Source organism: Primulina tabacum, chromosome 11 (assembly GCF_025594145.1).
Source record: "Primulina tabacum isolate GXHZ01 chromosome 11, ASM2559414v2, whole genome shotgun sequence".
NCBI classification, from domain to species: Eukaryota; Viridiplantae; Streptophyta; class Magnoliopsida; order Lamiales; family Gesneriaceae; genus Primulina; species Primulina tabacum.
Genome location: NC_134560.1, coordinates 7,223,979 through 7,241,988, shown reverse-complemented (window position 1 = coordinate 7,241,988; position 18,010 = coordinate 7,223,979). Strand labels below are relative to the sequence as shown.

The window sequence follows — 18,010 nt, the reverse complement described above, 5'->3', positions numbered from 1 at the left end:
GCTAACAATATTCCAGCAGCTATTAATATTCCACAAGCTCGTAGTTTTCCAACAGATAGAATTCCAGCATATAGAATCTAGCAGCAGAAGAACGAGATTTCAGCAGACAGTTACTGATTCAGCTTAGGACTTGTAACTGAAGCATTTAACATGGAATAAAGGCCGTTAATGTCAGATTATGGCCATTAATTGGGAGGCTAACAGTCAGATTTTGGCCTATAAATATCACCCTCAATCTCTGAAATTATTGTTACACAAATCTTGATATCACTTGAAATTAGAGCGAAGAGAGTGCATTTTTCGGAGCAGTAGAAACCAGTAGCAAGAACAAGCAGATTTCCAGACTTCAACCGAAATATTTAGCAAATTACGGTAAGTGGACTTATATATAAATATCTTGAAATCAGTTTGATAATTCTGTTTTAAAGCACAGTTTCTGTATGTTTGATTTCTGATATCTGATTTTTGAAGCACTGAAACCCCCTAATGAACTAATGGTAGGAATATATATTCTGAACATTTCTGAATTATGATTCTGATTCTGATTCTGGCCTCACCCCTTAGAGGAGAGAACATATAGGGGACTGATATCAGTTTAACCATGAAATTCACTAACGTGATCAGTGCTTACTAATTCTGATTTCTGTTCTGAAACCTGTGATTTCTGAATTCTGATTTATGTTCTGAAAATAAGAGTTTTCTGTATGTTATTGTATTACTGTTTCTGTTGAAAACGATTTCGAAAACTGAGAGTTATTCCTGGCCCTGCTTACTGAGTGACAACCATATCACTCACCCACCAAACCCATATCAGATAAGAACGAGGAAGAAAAGTTAGAAGAAGAAGAGCAGATTCAATTCTAGGACTGGTGAAGGAGACCGTTGTTTATCAGTTCTGGTTTATGTTTATTCCGCTGCATTTGTTAAGACGTTATAGTTGGTTTTACATTTTCGCTGTAAAACATTTGGCATTGAATTTGTATCAGACATTGAAATAATAATAATAATAATAATAATAATAATAATATTTGTTAAAATAATTTGAATTTGGAAGAATTAAAAATCAAATATAATTTAATTTTAATCTCAAAGATAGTATTGTTATATGAATATGGGTATTGTAGGAATTTCAAAAATAAATATATATTTTATGTTATATATATGTTATTACATGAATCCGTATATATAATGCAATGCATGAATAGTCGATGAATTTAGGATATGAACTTACATACATTAATTTTTTAGACTACAACCAATGAAAATATACCTAAAGTCATTTCTAGTCCGTGAAATAGTAGTAGAAAGTTTGTAATATACCTAAATAATTTGTAATTTATCTTACATCTGATAAAGTTTTTAGGTTCTGTATCAAATTGCAAGGTCATCTCTAACCCAAAAATTTATTTTGGTTTAAATTCTGCACTAAAATAATGTGAATTTTGCACTAAATACAACGTCAATTTCCAACTCATTCACTCTAAATATTATAATAAAAAGTATATTCTTAAAATATTCTTTTTATTTTATATAAATTATTATGTTTAACATATATATTAATTAAATTATATGGAATTAATTATTATAATGAGTCATCAGTGCGTTTGAGATAGATAAGGATAGAAGAAGATTGATATTAAACCCATAAAGTGAATTTTACAAAACAGATGACTATATGGCGAAACTAGAAAAACATTTTGGTGTGTTTGACGTATCAAAAATTAATTTTTATCATAACCTCAATTTTAATAAAATAGAATAAATTATTATCTAAAAACAATTAATAATATTTATAATAATAAATAAAAACCAAAATACAATTTAAAAAAATTAAATGGCCCTAGGCCAAATCCTCTGCGCCAATTTGGCCTAGAGAAAGGGGGTTGTGCCAAATTGTCAAAACATAGGTCTTTTATAAAACAATTTCACGAATTTTTATCTGTGATATGGGTAAACCTAACCGATATTCACAATAAAAAATAATATTCTAAGCATAAAAAGTAATATTTTTTTATAGATGACTCAAATAAGATATTTATCTCATAAAATATGATACATGAGACAATCTCACACAAGTTTTTATTACGATCAAAATAGCACATCTTCTCTTGAAGAGAAATTCACGTGGTATTTTAATGTTTCGTGCTAAAATAGGTGTAAGGTTGGAGGTACTCTAATATTATATATAAAAAAAACTGGCTGGTCTCGAACCTGAAACTGTGGTCGATCTGTCCCAATCTCTTAAGAATACCCAAAAAAAATCAGTCGGTCCAATAATTGTCTAGTGAGATTGAAAATTTCCAGAAACCACGAATATCTTTTTATTTTATTTCTTTTCACTTGATCAAAATCATTTGGCCTTGTGAATTCCTCGATATGATAGTTCGATTTAACTCTTGAAAAGACGTCAGAAACTCAAATATATCAAAATTTGTATGAAACAATTTTACTCTATCGTATTTCATGAAAGATAAAAATTTATAACACTGTCTCAAGAAAAAAAACTACTCCTAGTATGTTGTCAAAATTTGCACACAGATTTGAAATTTCTTTTTATTTATCATTTTTACAAGTAACAATCTTAGACTACGTAGGGAAAATTAACATTGACACAATCACGCGACAGAAATAGATATAATACTTGTAATAAATAATATATGATTCATATCTCCGCTTAAAAAACATGCACATTAAACGAAATCTATCCAAAATTATAAATCATCACCAATCTCCCTGAACACCATTTTTCCATTTTTCGCCTAACATTCCCAACATTTGCAGACAAGAACCATTTTCACTGAGCGCCTTAGCTGCATGATTCTTAAGCTCCCTCATTCGACTCCGAATCATTTTCCCTTCTTCCCCTTCCGTCAACCCCCTAACGATATTACAAATTTCATCCCTCCCCACCAATCCATTCTCCACCATCTTCGGCCTCAGCGCCACTTTTACACTCTCATCCAGAAGGAACGCGTTCATTTTCTGCTCTGCATAAAGCGGCCAAGCGATCAGCGGTACACCATTGACAACACTTTCAAGAACTGAGTTCCATCCACAGTGTGTTAGAAAACCGGAAACAGAATCGTGGGCCAAGATTTGTGACTGTGGCGCCCACATAGGGACTAATAGTCCACGGTTTCTGGTCCTCTCGAGAAAATTTTCAGGCAAATACGATAATGGGTCATCGGAATTGTGACTGTCAAAGTAGGCAGCATTGGAGACCTTGTCATTTGGGCATCTGATAACCCATAAAAATCTCTGCTCACTCATTTCTAAACCTAACGCAAGTTCAGTTATCTGAGCCAGAGATAAAGTGCCACCGCTTCCGAAAGAAACGTATAAAACCGAATCCGTTGGTTGCTTGTCTAACCATTTTAAGCACGGATCATCAGATTTAGAACCAGTAAGAATCAAGGGTCCGATCGGGTAAACAGGGGGCTTTCCACTTTCTTCTTGCTGTAAAACATCAATGGCACCAGGCTCCAATTCCTTAAAGCTATTCACTAATAACCCATCAGCCATTTTATACCTTTTCCCATGATGAAGCATCCATCCGTAAGCTTCGTCCTTCCTGTCTTGGATCGGATCAAAAAGATCCCTCCCTTGAATGGGTACGCACCCGGGAATCTGAATCTTTTCCGCTGCATCCCTGTATTCGCACGACACCGCTTTGTCGAGCTCCGGCAGGTACAAAGCAAGACACAAACTGCTGGCAGAAGGTGGGAAGAAAAGATATACCGGAATTTTAAGCTCTATGGCAAGGTCGAATACATCAGTAGCAAATAGATCAGCAACCAACGCAGCAAGCTTCTGGGTATTATTTAAAGACTCAACCGCATCGCGAACCGAGGGCAGAGAACGAGCGACGGTGTGGGATATACGGGTTTCGATCTTGGTTTCGGGTGGCAAATCGTCCAAGTTTACAGGCGGGAGGGAGATATAGCTTATTCCGGCAGGGACAGTTAGAAGGAATGTTTTCTGGGCTGTGGTGAGAGGGCCTTCGTTTGGGATAATGAATGTTGTGGAGAAGTTATGGAGTTGTAGGAGTTTCTTGGCGAATTCGACTAAGGGAATGAGGTGCCCGATGCCTGGAGTCGGAATAATGGCGATGTGGGGATTACTGGTTATCTTCTCCATAGATGCAAATGAATGGTGGGTGACAGCAGAAGAGACGTTACAAAAATACTATAATATGCAATGTACACGCAATACATGTGTCACGGTCCTCACATCGTAAAGTTAAAATTTTCAAGATAAAAATTTGTGTGAAACGATTTTACGGGTCGTATTTTGTGAGATGAATATTTTATTTGGGTCATTCATGAAAAAATATTATTTTTTATGTTAAGAGTATTAATTTTATTGTAAATATCGGTATGGTTGACCCGTCTCACAGATAAAAATTCGAGAAACAGTCTCACAAGATATCTACTCAATTTCTAATTATTAATTTTACTCGAATCTTCTTTTATTATAGCATTTGATTTGTTCTTAGATATTTTAGACCATATATATCAATATAAATTTCCAAAAAAAGGTGTTATTCGTTATTTCATTCACAAGTATAATGAGCAATTATCAAACAATTTGACCATCGAAATTATCAATTTTTGTATATATATATATATATAACATTAAAGAACAAACAATGATATTTATACTTTATTTTTTATTAAATGCACTCCACCTCAACTTTCTAAATTAATATTTGACAAGATTATGATAATCCAATATTTTTCTTTTTTATACATACATAAATTATTTTATTTTATTATAAATAATGTATTTTATTTTATTATAAATAATGTTTTTGCCAAAAGAAATTAAATATCATATTTTTTTAACAAAAAAAATCATATTTAGAAAGTTAGTCATAAATTTTAAATTTGTTGTGTAAATAAAAAATAAAATAACTAAATTATACCTAAAAATAAAAGGGTATAAAAATTTGGGTTAATTTTTTTATTTAAATACTTAATAATTTTGTGGTGTCAAATTTTTTTTATTTAAAGATAAAATATGAAAAAGAAAATTCAAACTTTGAGATTAAAATGATGGTTTCATACATTTAGACAAAGTATATAATATATCCTCTACTGATTACATTTTTATAAAGTAAAGCTATTATTTTTACTATAACTATTTAATGTTGATATACACAAAATATTAAAAATTAATTAACATAGCTCGTTTTTTAAAGAATACTTTTACAAAAATATTTAAATGATAAAGTTGATAAATAAAATTTTATTTTAACCCACAAAAAGGTGAAAAGGGCCTCACTTTATATGAAATACATATATATATATATATATACACACACACACACACAACACTTCTCCAATTATACCATTCTCATCATTTTATTGCAACATATGCGGTGTGAAATTCAAAGATGGGAATGATAAAATACGACAAGGCTTACAAAAACTTGAAGTTGTAACCAACATCAATTTGTGCCTCTACGAAGCATTTCCATCATCAACCCATTCCAGGAGTCAATAGGCCCTGGCAAGCACCAGTGTAAACAGTCATTCTGTATCTTTGCATTTTTATCCTTTCCTTCATATGGATTGAACTGCCTATAAACTCCCGGATGCCCGTCCGGTCTCAAAAGCGAAAGAACCGTTGTGTCGAATAATTTCATAATCAGCCCGTTTTCCAATCCTATGGCTTCTGCACGCTCGAACTCTTCAAGCTCGATGTTCCTCATTATCCCATCCGTGTAATTGATTTCGACCTCGCCTTCTTCAAACGGCCTTGTCCTGTTACAGTAGCCACCTGTGTTCCATTCCCCGTTCTCAAAGTGATCTGGGGTGGTTGTTCTGATGAAAATATATGGCTTATGCTTCGAATTGATGATGAATTTCAAAGTCGAGTTTAATGCTTTACGATAAGCATATGTGAATCCCAGTTGCGTAATGTTATTATTGTGACAGTTATGGCACCCTACCACAGTGTTGTTCTCGTAGTAAATTGCAGATTTGAGAAACCATTTCCCTCCGGCTATCATTATGTAATTGTAATCTTCGTATCGCTGAGTCCATACACTGTCTAGTTCATCAAGATGGAGCTGGATCATACTTGATGAAACTCCATTTTCGTCTTCGAAAATGGAGGCTTTGGCAAGGAATGGAGCCCAAATTACCGACACAGTGAAGTTATGAGAAGGAAAAGACCATCTCCGGTTTCTATATGGCTCATCATGGTAGACTTCAACTGCTTGCACGGCCTGCAAGATTATAAGGGTTATAATTGCACTATATTGCATAGCAGTACCTGCGGATTTATGGGATCCAGCCAGCTTGAAGCAGCCTATATCAAGTTGATGACAAAAATAAATGAAATGAAGTTGGTTATAGATACATGCAACCATAAATTCTTGTTCGAGCCCGAAGCAAGACACTGAAGTTGTTCAAGATCTGAATGTAATTATGTGGATTATCGTTCTTCCGTCACCAGAAAAACAATGGAAATGACAAATTCAAACCGGAACCATGCATTAAGCAATTCTGGTTCAGTTGATAGCAGTTAAGTTACATTCATTTGTGATCAAATGTTCCTGAAAGAACAGAATGAACCTTGCTTAAGAATTCGGGGGGGGGGGGGGGGGGGGGGGGGGGGTGTTATGCCCTTTTCGACTGTGGATCAACGAAAGGCTTTCATCATGATTTGGTATGAAACTTAACATCGACAAAGGCTAAGAAACCACTCAACTTGTACAACCACATATCAAATCTAGGCAGCTATAAGTTGGGGTACTGATGCGGATGGAAGGGCCACTGAAAATTGAACTGTGAAGGGACTATAACACAAATAATGTTCTTGGCATATCAAAGAAGGGAATAGTAATAAATTAGTCCATGATCACTTGATTAGCAAACAAACGGAAGACATACGCTACTACTCATTCCCTTTGGTTATCAAGTAACACCGTCACCAGACTTATAGGTCCTCAGAATTACTATGATCTAACACAGAGCCAGACTACTATAGGTCAACACAAAGCAATCAATCAAATGAACAGAAGTGCAAAAGAAAGTTTTGAGTCGCTTAAAATTTTTTGACGTGTATAGATTCAACTTTTGCTTTGGTACTACTAATAGGACCAAGCACATGTCACTGCAATGATATTCGATGGTTGCCATGCAACTCAAGTCTTCTAAACTGTAACACAGCCCAAAGGGAAGCGATTTTAGCTACTCAACAATATGAAACATTACAATATGACTCTGGATAAAAAGCGGACACATTTTATCAATAGAGATTTCTCAAAGATAATATTTATCAAATTCAACAGTAGCCAGCATACCTGCGAGAGAAGGCATAGCAACGACTGCACGTGATTACGCATGATCGAATCACCAATAAAAGCCAGTGACTTATGCCTCATTGTCTTCAGAAATTTCTTTGGATCAAACCTAGGTAAACCACAATCCCTTGGTTTCCACTGCCAGTAAACATAATCGGAATCTGGCCTTCCATTCTTCAAACAATTTTGTGGACCTTCAATGGTGTAGCAGGTTGTATCAGTGTACATCGGACCATTAGGATCATGAACCCAGTTTCCTAAAAATAAATTGCATTTCTCTGTAACTAGAAAAGCCAAAAAAAAAAGGTATATCAGTCTAAATTCAACCAGTGACATATATGATATAACCGAACAGTGAACAAACATTTTAGCATCGCTACCAAAAGCTAAATTAATTAAAAAGCAAATAATCCATAACTCAGGCCATCCGCAGTCTTTAACTCGTGGGAAGGAAAAAAAATTCCAAATTTCTTGCGTAATTTTGCTGAAGATAATATACAAATTCCACCCCATTAAAATACTCTTTATTCTTGACTGAGCAGAGAAAATGTATTAAAATATTCAACTTTCTTGTCTTACTGATTGCATGCCACTTTTTAAATCACAATCTAGAAAATGCTTACTTAATTGAACTTAAAGATTCAATTTTTACTGCTGAACCCAAACAAAAGCACACACAAAAACAAGAATGTAATTCAACAGCGAGCAAAATTTATGCATAGATTCGAGAATTGAATGAAATTTCGCTCACCATTTCGAGAAGTAAAATTATCAAGATCCGCCGAAACATCGTCAACAATTTCTGGCGGCTCCGCCACTTGAGGTGGCAACTTCTTGTCCAAATTTAATGCGGTCTCATCACCATGAATTGCAACCGGTGAAAACTGCGGAATACTTGAAGAAAACAGGCGATAAGCAAGGCTCAAAAGCAGAAAACAGACTGCAAATTTCACCAACACTGATGAAAACAGGTTCCTATAAATCTGATTAGTCGGTGGTTTCATCATTTTTCCTGTCATTGAGACCTCAACACATGACCAAATACCATAAAAATCGAGACCTCGACAGAGGAAAAGTTTTGACGATGAACCCAAGAAAATTAAAGTTAGAAGAAATAATTCTGGGAATAAATCGAAAAATTTCAAGGAAAAGAGGTGGATAAACGTACAAATGAATCGGGTAGTTGGTTAAAGAAATTGGCGTGTGTTTATTAATTCTTTGTAGGTTTCACCTGCGTCTTTACTCTTCTGTTAATGTGTCAGGAACGCATAAACTCGAGAAGATGTTCATATACGGCGAAATATAAGCTACAGACCTTCTTTTTTTCTTTTATTTTTTCAAGGAAACACGTCGGAAGCGGGGATTGGATGGATCCCTACTAGTATATATACAACGAGATAGCAGTACATATAAAACTTAGGGAAGGGACTAAGCCAAAACCTCCGCATAAAATACTATATAATCATATCATCATACCATAAAGAACGACATAATACAACATGACAACTCGGAATACATCAGAACAGAAAAAAAAAAAACAACGGGCAACCCAGAGTACATCAAACAAAATAAGACGAAAGGGTGGGACAAGAAGAACTGTGCAGTGAACGCCTACCACCTAACGCCCAAAAAGACAGAAAAACAAGATCAACCGAGATCAGGTGGTCGCCCATAAGTCAAACTAGATTGAATCGCCTTAAGCTTGTAATATCATCGCTGCTGAGAGCACGATTTGGTCCATGTTTGAAATAAAAAATAATTTTTTTGATATAAAAAGTAATATTTTTTCATGAGTCGAGTCGGATAGATCGAATACCTGTCACATAAAATTGATTTCTAAGATCGTCTTATAAGAATTTTTTTGTTTTTATTCTTAAACTTTCAAAAAGATCAGTTAAATTTTAATTTCATAAAAAATTTTAAAAATATTTTTATTGTATTCATATTCATGTTTCATCGTTATTTTTTATTTTAAAAAATACATCCAGCTTTCATAATTATTTTGGAATAGATCTAATGTGAAACGGTCTCACGAATCTTTATCTGTGAAACAGGTCAATCCTAACGATATTCACAATAAAAAGTAATATTCTTAGCATAAAAAGTAATATTTTTTCATGGATGACCCAAATAAGAAATCGATCTCACAAAATACGACTCATGAAACTATTTCACACAAATTTTTGTCATTATTTTGATATGAGTTACTACAAGTTATATATCTTTTATATTATTATTATCATTATTATTATTATTGTCGTTATCATTCTCATCATATTATAAGGTTTTTTTCTGGAAAAAACAAATTTGACACGTGAGAATGACCTGATAACAAGAAAAATACAACTATTGTTGGTATTGTCAAAAACAATAATGACGTCTTCATAGAAAAAATAACAATGAATGATGACATAATTGAGATATTTGTTCGTTTATGGAGTAATATATGACGTCGTATATTGTTTTAATTTTTAAAAAAATATTAAATAAAATAATATTTTATTCTATGTTTATTTTAATGATCAATAAGTATTTTAATGATGATAAGAAAAGGAAAAATAGTAAAAATTCTTCAAAGAATTAGCTTGATTGATTTTCCGCTTTATACTTTGAATGCTATTTAAGTTTGCCTCACATGTTTATTTTAAGTAGGTCTCTTGTGATACGATCTCACGAATCTTTATCTGTGAGATGGGTAAACTCTAGCGATGTTCACAATAAAAAGTAATACTCTTAGTATAAAAAGTAATATTTTTTGTATGAGTGATCCAAATAAGATATTCGTCTCACAAAATACGACCCGTAAGACCGTCTCACACAAGTTTTTGACATTTATTATCTTCGTTCTTACTCATGTTTCCTTCTTTTTCATTTTTGTTTATTATTATTAATATATATTTATTTTTTTATTATTAATATTTAAATGAATATGAGGAAAATTATCGTTATTTTATATAATTATCATATTATATAATATATAAAAATAAATAAAAATATTTATTGATTTTAATTTCTATTTACAAGTGAAATGAGAGAACGATATGTTTTAGGATTTTTATATATTGATGACAATTAAGTCATTTGTGATGTTTTTATAATTAAATTAAAATTATCACATCTCATAAAAAAGATATTTTATCTTTACATATTATTATTTATCACGGACCCATGATATTATCATGTACTTTCTAAAAAAGTACCAAACGTGGGATAATGAGAATTATTTATCAATCTATCTTATCCAGTGTACCAAACTATACCTTAAAGATGAATATTTATGATATATTTGCAAATATGACGTTCACTTGAAAAAAATATGAACATCACATATATTGATAAATATTTACTATTCGATGCATTTTTGAGACAATGTCTTTAGGTTAACGTCTTATTAACCCGAAAAAAAAAATTATCTCATAAATTTTTACAAGATATGTTGGCATAAAATATAACCTATATATAAAATGGGATGACTTTTTAAATAATTATTTTTTGTGTCAGTTATGTTCAATTCAATTTCGTTTTTTTTAATTAAAAGAAATAGATATATTCGAATATAGGCTAATTTTCTGAGGAAGCCATTTTATTATTACAAAGCATAAGTAATGAGACCCGAACATGAAGATGTTGGATACCCGTCAAATTTATTTTTTTCAAATATAAAATATAAAAGTTTAAAATTAATTAATAATTAAATTCATGTAGATTTATATGCTGGATATATATTGTTTCACAGATAGGAAAACTACTCCATGGCCCTTATTGGTATGATGACATTATACCAAATCAATTTACTATTATACCTCTCATCAAATTAAATTTTCATATTATAATATTTACATTGTTTTATAATACAAATCAAACTAATTACAAAAAAAATTAAGAAAATCAAAATAAAATTTTGGACAGATGGCATCTTTATAACTTTCTTATGTTGATGAAGCCAATTACTTTCTTCACTATGTATCCTATAAATATATCTGGTACTGGTTTATAACAAATGATACTGGTTTATAACAAATGATAAAACGCGTGTAACTTAAATCTTTTAAATCATTAGCAATCCGAAGTATATACTTTGATCTGTGATGTTTGATTCACAGATTAGTTAGACTAGTGATTCATTTTTGGCACGGGTTTGATGGCCCCAACTCATTGATGTTCACAGTGGTTCGCAACAAAGAGTATGTCTCTTGTGAGACGGTGTCACAAATCTTTATCTGTGAGACGGGTCAACCCTACCGATATTCACAATAAAAAGTAATACTCTTAGCATAAAAGTAATACTTTTTCATTGATGACCCAAATAAGAGATTCGTCTCACAAAATACGACTCGTGAGACCGTCTTACACAAGTTTTTGCCGCAACAAAAGATAATGAAGCATCAAGCACGTTATGTAAACACCAATAATTCTGATGCATATGGAGCATTACTCGTTGAACTAAAAGTTACATTGAGATTTAAATGGAGCTTTAGGAAGGAAACACATATCAAGGAATGGAAATCTCGAAGGTTGTGTGGATACAATGTTGAATAAATGGCGAGAAAAAAAGAAGCAACGGAAACCAATCATTTTCTAAGTTTACCTAAGACAGCTCTATGAAACCGCATCAAAAATGGAAAACTCCGACCAATTTTCGACTAATACGCTGTAATTTTCGACTAATACGCTGTACTGAAGTAGTTCTTGACAACATTAATCGACAGTATCTGCAACAAAGCGCCGTTATTTTTCCCCACGCATCTTGGTGTTTTGAACTGGCTAACAGCAGCACCTAATCCCACAAAATGATCCAAAACCTTGTGAAAAGTGCCCCCCTTCACGATTCGTAATTCGAGGGCTCCAATAGTATTAACCTTCCGGGAACTCACGTATCCTGCATCGAGGAATGATCTGTCGAGACAGTTGCAGCATTCCTTGAGAATTTCGTCTTTTGCTTCACCACTAATTTCCCAGAAGATTACATAATGGCCAGGGTCAGTAGATGTATCAACTTGGCTCGTAAAGTCTAAAACCTCGAGTTTTTCCTCAGTTAGCAGCTTGGCTGCCGCTTCTACAGCTAATTGTAGATCTTTCTCGGTGTTCTTGTCAATGTTAATGGTGAGAAGAAGGTTTCTTCTGCAAACAAACTGGAGCTCAGGAGTGGAGTTGTGGAATCCTTTAACCTTGACTAAGTCTCCTAATCTGTATCGATACAGCCCTGCACATGAAAATTGTCTTCCAATATAAGTACAAATTCAAGATCCACTTTGACAATGATAACAAATCAAGATTGATATGATAAACATATTTACACATGACGTCAAGTTCTGGACAAGAGACTGATCAACATATTCAAACAACAAGACAATTTAACGCATGATCAAGAATGTGCACACTGAAAAACAAACGTAATAGCTAATAGTAACTGTATAATGCAAAGCTTTACAACTCAATAACAGCTCAACCATTTCTTTCCATTCGCAGTCATAGAAATAACTATTCAGGACCGTGAAGGCAATCGTGCCTCCAACAGTTCAAAGGTTATGCGGTTTTCCTTCCAACAATTTGAAAGATTATTGAAGTTTCGAATTATCTTTGCATTTAAATTGCATTTCAAATCATATGCAAGACGTTTAATGAAAGATGACAGAACATTGTTTGAAAGTTCACAAGCTTGAGAATATGAAAATAAACATATACTTTTTAAACACAACTATTATAAGAGCAGGCACAGCTGTAATCTAGGCAATTACAATGTGTTTATCACATTTGTTATATTTAAAGTAAATAGACATAGACAAGAAAATCATCAAGCATTTTAAAATTAGTTCTAAAGTCCGGAAAGGGTGAAAAAGTTGATGCAAACCGAGGTTTTAAAACGACTTTTGACTTTAAAAAATCAAGGCAAGAAAAGCTAAAAGCAAGCTGAAGCTACAAAGTAAAGAAACGCACGTTGTAGAATTGTTTTTTAAAAATTTCTAATGCATCCATACAGACAAAATTTACTTTAAAAAATAAACATATAGTCAAAAATGTAGGAAGGTGAATGAGCATTGACACACAATCCCATAAGTATGGCTCAAGTAGGCAAGACACAATAAAACAAAGGCATATCATCTTCTCATTTTACTCCCTGTATTACACAAGAAGCACATGCTATGGATGGTAAAATAATCAAATGCTGAAATCTCGAGACAAGTAAAGTCTACGGTCCCAGCGAATATGTAATCGTCCTTTGGTCATAAATGAAGTGAAATGTAATGATAACAATAGGCAACAAAGTCTAAGGAAAAATATGACCTGCAAAAAGAATTAAAATAGGCATAACCTTTATCTGACTGGAAGCATTCAAGAGAGCTTAGGGAATAAAAACCAAGCTAGTTGAAGTTGCAAGATAATGGCTGCACAATCTGTAGTGAGATCAAGAAAACAGAAGAATACACACCTGCAAAATTTGTGACAATAATCTCATAATCCTCGCCAACCTTAACTTCTGTTAGGCCTAAAGGCTGGGGCTCTACGGACGATATGCAGGACCTCTCTTGCTCTGGGCAGTTAGTATCATCTTTCACAGGTATAAATTCGAAATAACCAGCATTTGGAAGAACAGCAAAGGTAGCCAACTCAGGTGGTAATTTGGGGTTGACATTTACCCCTACCCATCCTTCTGAAGATCCATAATCGGCACTTAATAAAGGTAGTTGTCCCGCATAGTGCCTCAATTTCTTGAGATAAGGTTCCATGGAACCTGTCATGATCCCATAGATGTACTTGGTATTTGGAAATAGCTCTTGAATAAGTCCATTCCATTCGTTTAATCCTGATATATTGTCAAAAATAGTATTTGCCAATAGGGGATCGGGATTCAGCAGCTTTGACACAGCCAATCGAATTGATGGGACCGTAATTCGGTTACTTAGAGACCCTTCGCGGATATCAGTAACAAGTTCTTCCCAAACTTGTTCAAAGGTTCGGAAGGCATGGACAATGCTGTGGGCAAATGTGGAGGAAACAACTTGAACTTCTTCTCGGAAAATTAGCCCACATAAGAGATGACAGTATAGAGATTGGTGAAAATCGGGGCCAAATATCACCTCATCAGGACTGCAACATGGGGTCTGCATTGCCCTCATTGTGTTCTTGAATTGAGGGTTGCGATACACATTAGTAGTAGCAGTTCCAGCCGCTAGCCCACCTTTTGTTTTGAATTGTTTGCTACTGTAAATGAACTGTAACGCCTTTCCATTCCCAATTGGGTATTCTCTGCAAAAGCAAATTGTTGCACACAATCATGAGCACAGAAAGATAATACACCAGTTGACATTTGTAATTATGAGACATATTTGATCGATCAAAATGAAGGATGGAGATAAAACAGAAGAGAATAAGGCATGTTTGAACTATGCCTATTATACACAAAACATAATGTAAGGACAAGCTCAACTTCACTTACAATATTGTAAAGATGGCGATGTTGTAATTAATAGTCATTAACTTTAGACAACGTCAAGTATCTATTGTTATACTAGAAACTATGATGTTTATAATGGTGCATAGTAAAAATTTTAAAATGTAAAATAGTCCCAACGCCATGTTACAATGATGCAATGATAGTGCTACATAAAACGAGGGTAATTTTTGCTCCTCAACATTCAGTATCATGATTATATTTTCAGTAAGAGCACATAAGAAATTGAGAGTAAAGGGGCAAAGTAATCTTGATCTTATACGAAAACAAACCTCAAAAATTCAAACCAGGTGAAGTTCAGGCCAATATGTGAAATAAAGAAAAAGGACAATTAAACAGCACAAATTTACCTGTTCCTAAATGAAAAAGAAGTCTTGTATATTTGCATTGTGCTTTCCATCAATTCATCATTGAAAGGTACAAATTTTGGCTTCCCTTGAGTGGTACCAGAGCTGCAAGATTCTCAAAAGTTTATCAACCTTCGAAACTTTTGAAAATCGTTTATTTCAATAATATGACAAATATATCTATCTTATTTTAGAAGTTCTCGCAGAAATCTTTAATCAAGTAAGATAAAGTTGTACCTCAATGAAATAGTAGCTATCGATTTTGCAGTTAAAATTGATGCTGTTTCGCCATCGGCAATTCGCTGGATGTAAGGCTCCAAGTCCTTGTGAGTGACAAGGGGAACACAAGCAATGAAGCTTTCAGGGTCTGTTCTTCCATCGAGGCCCCATCGACGCAGATACTCTGCTTCACCATTTTCTTCCAAGATCTTTTTCAAAGCCTCCCTCTGAACTTTCCCAGCATTAATTGACAAATCTTCGAATTCTTCTATGACTGCATTCGGATCAAATATTTCCTCCATTTTCTCTAGCACGTCTACAATTTAGTTGAAAGTGCTGTATAACACCAAATTTCGTAAGCCCCCAAGAAATCACAATCTCAAAAAAGCAAAAACAGAAACAAACGGGAAGTTGACACCGAATTTGAGTTCAGAAAAGGGCAGACATTGCAGAATTAACAGCAATGTCAATGACGATGGATTGGAATTAAATAATGAATTATTCCAACTTTCTTTCTCAAGTACAAAAGGTTGATGACAATAAAAGGAAAAATGGAACTGTTAGGCAAAAAAAGGAAAAAAAAAGCAGGATAAAAAGTTGAAGCAAAATCCAAATCATTTGACCACATTGAATGCTTAGAAGCAGAAAAGATAACTGTACAAAAAGACGAATTCCACACGCCAGCAACACATACATCTTACCTTAACAAAGAAAAAAACCAGATTCAACGAATTGAACGGATGGCTCAAGGCAGTGAGCTGAAATCTAGGAAACAATATATTCATCATTAATGCATGATAACGGCGTGAATTAATTTGAAAATTTTCAAGAAAACTCAACTCCCAGCTCGTATTTCACACACACAAAATCACGAGAATCACAGAAAGTCAAAAGGTTTGAAGAAAAATCGAATAGAACCACCTCAATAAAGCCATGTACTACACGAACGGCACTGGTAATCCAATAATTAAAAAGAATTTTTAAAAAAATACACATCACCCGTGTACAAAAACGAAAAGAAAGAATCATCACTAGTTTGTACAGAAAGAATCTCTAACCCCAGATGTCAAAACCAACAAGAAAATACTCAAACAAAAAAGATTCAAATAATTCACGAACCTTTTAGTCTATATTCTAAGCTCCGGACGATGGAAAGTGAAGAAGTCAACAAAGAAAAAGTATCGTCAACTACTCAACTCCGATTACCACTCACTGTGACAGTGTGTGGGAGAGAAAGGATCAAGTATTTCCTCGTGGATTTTGCAGTTCAAGACTAAAGTGCACATGGGATTTCAGCAAAACGGACATTTGGTAGCATGAATCGGAGAAAAATGAGTTCTTGCTCATCTATTCTACAATAAGAAACGGAAAATGGTATCGTTGTCTTGTGCATATTATACAGACGTGTATGATTACTACAGGAAGACTCAGTTATTTATAGTTGGTTGTGTGGGGCCACGTATTTTAATTGACTATTTTACCTTGGAAGAATTAATCACTGGATCGTGATTGAAAATAAGGATTTGGATATTTTGCTGTGTTGAAAAGACAGTATTTGGTGATGTGCATTTTTTATACGAGATGATCGTGTGATCATCTTGTGGACATCACATCATATAAGACAAATTTAAAAAGTTGTCAGATTAAACGAGATGATCACGTGATCATCTCGTGTAAAAAATACACAGTACACAGTGTTGTGTTTTCAACACAGCAGAGGATCCAAAAGGCGAAAATCAGAATCGTCAAATCTTATGGTCAAACACAGGGATTAACATGTGAAATGTTGTTTTGGGCGTGGTTTTAAAAATTAATTAAAAATTAATCTTAAAATCGGCATCATAAAAATTTATATATTATTATTACAGTAAACATGTTTTGCCCATGGTTTTAAATTAAATTAAAATATATAAAGTTCGATTTTTTATTCATTTCGAGAAACGGTGGCTTTTTTTATGTGTAACAAAATCTTATTATAAGTACATTACGCTTTTATTATCTCAAGATGTGTTCAGATTAAAGTGGGATTATAATAATATCACGTGCCTAGTAACCCGGCTTATAAAAAAGTTATTCGGATTTTAAATCGGATTATGATAATATCACAGTGCCTCGATTGGATCCCGATTTACATAAATATTCCTCGTAAATTTCCTTCTTCAACTCTATAAATTAAATTAGAATTTTCATTTTTGTTATCGTCGTCGGTAATTATTATTATCTCTACTACTGTTCGATTATATCTATATTATTATATTTTGTCTATTCTATTTTATTAAAGTTGAAGATATGATAGTAATCACTTAGGAAGGACTCCGTACCCTGGCTTGGGGCTCCGCACCTCGGCTACAACAAGTCTCGGGATCTGCTCCCTGGCCCAGGGCTCCGTACCCTGGTTATTTGTTAAGCTCATGGCTCCGTACTCGACCCCTCCAATTCCCGAGATTCGCTCCCCGGTCCGGGGCTTCGTACCCTGGTTTTTTGTTAAGTACAAGGATTTATACCCGGCTCAGAGCTCAACATCCCCATTACTTATTGAAAGTACCGGCTATTTTACAACACTTAGAAAAATTCAGAGATTCAACATTCACAAGCAGTTTATGAGTAAGAAGAATCTAATTATTTCTAAGGTCGGTTATATTGCAAGCACTATTAATTTATATATGGAAGCAAACAATT

At 33.8% G+C, this 18,010-nt stretch overlaps 3 protein-coding genes across 9 annotated transcripts; all 3 read right to left on the bottom strand.

The window, feature by feature from the left end:
- Positions 1 to 2,622: 2,622 nt before the first annotated feature.
- LOC142518663 (hydroquinone glucosyltransferase-like) lies at positions 2,623 to 4,166 on the bottom strand. The gene has a single exon (XM_075621457.1). It carries the CDS (start codon positions 4,135 to 4,137, stop codon positions 2,722 to 2,724), a length of 1,416 nt encoding a protein of 471 aa, XP_075477572.1. The 5' UTR covers positions 4,138 to 4,166; the 3' UTR covers positions 2,623 to 2,721.
- Positions 4,167 to 5,321: 1,155 nt separating this feature from the next.
- On the bottom strand, positions 5,322 to 8,590 carry LOC142519188 (protein trichome birefringence-like 25). The gene is made up of 3 exons (XM_075622125.1): positions 8,064 to 8,590; positions 7,313 to 7,596; positions 5,322 to 6,232 (listed from the first exon to the last, which is right to left on the bottom strand). The coding sequence occupies exons 1-3, from the start codon at positions 8,329 to 8,331 to the stop codon at positions 5,450 to 5,452; spliced, it is 1,335 nt and encodes a 444-aa protein (XP_075478240.1). The 5' UTR covers positions 8,332 to 8,590; the 3' UTR covers positions 5,322 to 5,449.
- A 2,905-nt stretch (positions 8,591 to 11,495) lies between these two features.
- LOC142517928 (jasmonoyl--L-amino acid synthetase JAR6-like) lies at positions 11,496 to 16,747 on the bottom strand. 7 transcript variants are annotated; one of them, XM_075620448.1, is made up of 6 exons: positions 16,451 to 16,747; positions 16,033 to 16,096; positions 15,350 to 15,667; positions 15,116 to 15,217; positions 13,743 to 14,560; positions 11,496 to 12,515 (listed from the first exon to the last, which is right to left on the bottom strand). In XM_075620448.1, the coding sequence occupies exons 3-6, from the start codon at positions 15,631 to 15,633 to the stop codon at positions 11,977 to 11,979; spliced, it is 1,743 nt and encodes a 580-aa protein (XP_075476563.1). In that variant the 5' UTR covers positions 15,634 to 15,667; positions 16,033 to 16,096; positions 16,451 to 16,747; the 3' UTR covers positions 11,496 to 11,976. The 7 variants fall into 7 exon arrangements, with proteins under 7 accessions (XP_075476563.1, XP_075476565.1, XP_075476566.1 ...); XM_075620450.1 differs by having other exon boundaries at positions 15,350 to 15,647; XM_075620451.1 differs by having other exon boundaries at positions 15,350 to 15,647; positions 16,033 to 16,089.
- Positions 16,748 to 18,010: the final 1,263 nt, after the last annotated feature.

What these genes read in the sequence shown, in the direction of transcription:
- LOC142518663 (XM_075621457.1), bottom strand. Translation starts at nt 4,137, where the DNA reads ATGGAGAAGATAACCAGTAATCCCCACATCGCCATTATTCCGACTCCA.
- LOC142519188 (XM_075622125.1), bottom strand. Translation starts at nt 8,331, where the DNA reads ATGACAGGAAAAATGATGAAACCACCGACTAATCAGATTTATAGGAAC. An exon ending in TAATTTTACTTCTCGAAATG is followed by an intron (nt 7,597 to 8,063) that starts GTGAGCGAAATT and finishes TGGCTTTTCTAG; the next exon opens with TTACAGAGAAATGCAATTTA. An exon ending in TGCTATGCCTTCTCTCGCAG is followed by an intron (nt 6,233 to 7,312) that starts GTATGCTGGCTA and finishes ATAATCTTGCAG; the next exon opens with GCCGTGCAAGCAGTTGAAGT.
- LOC142517928 (XM_075620447.1), bottom strand. Translation starts at nt 15,633, where the DNA reads ATGGAGGAAATATTTGATCCGAATGCAGTCATAGAAGAATTCGAAGAT. An exon ending in TCTTTTTCATTTAGGAACAG is followed by an intron (nt 14,561 to 15,115) that starts GTAAATTTGTGC and finishes TTGCTTTTGCAG; the next exon opens with AGAATACCCAATTGGGAATG. An exon ending in TATTGTCACAAATTTTGCAG is followed by an intron (nt 12,516 to 13,742) that starts GTGTGTATTCTT and finishes TTTCATGTGCAG; the next exon opens with GGCTGTATCGATACAGATTA.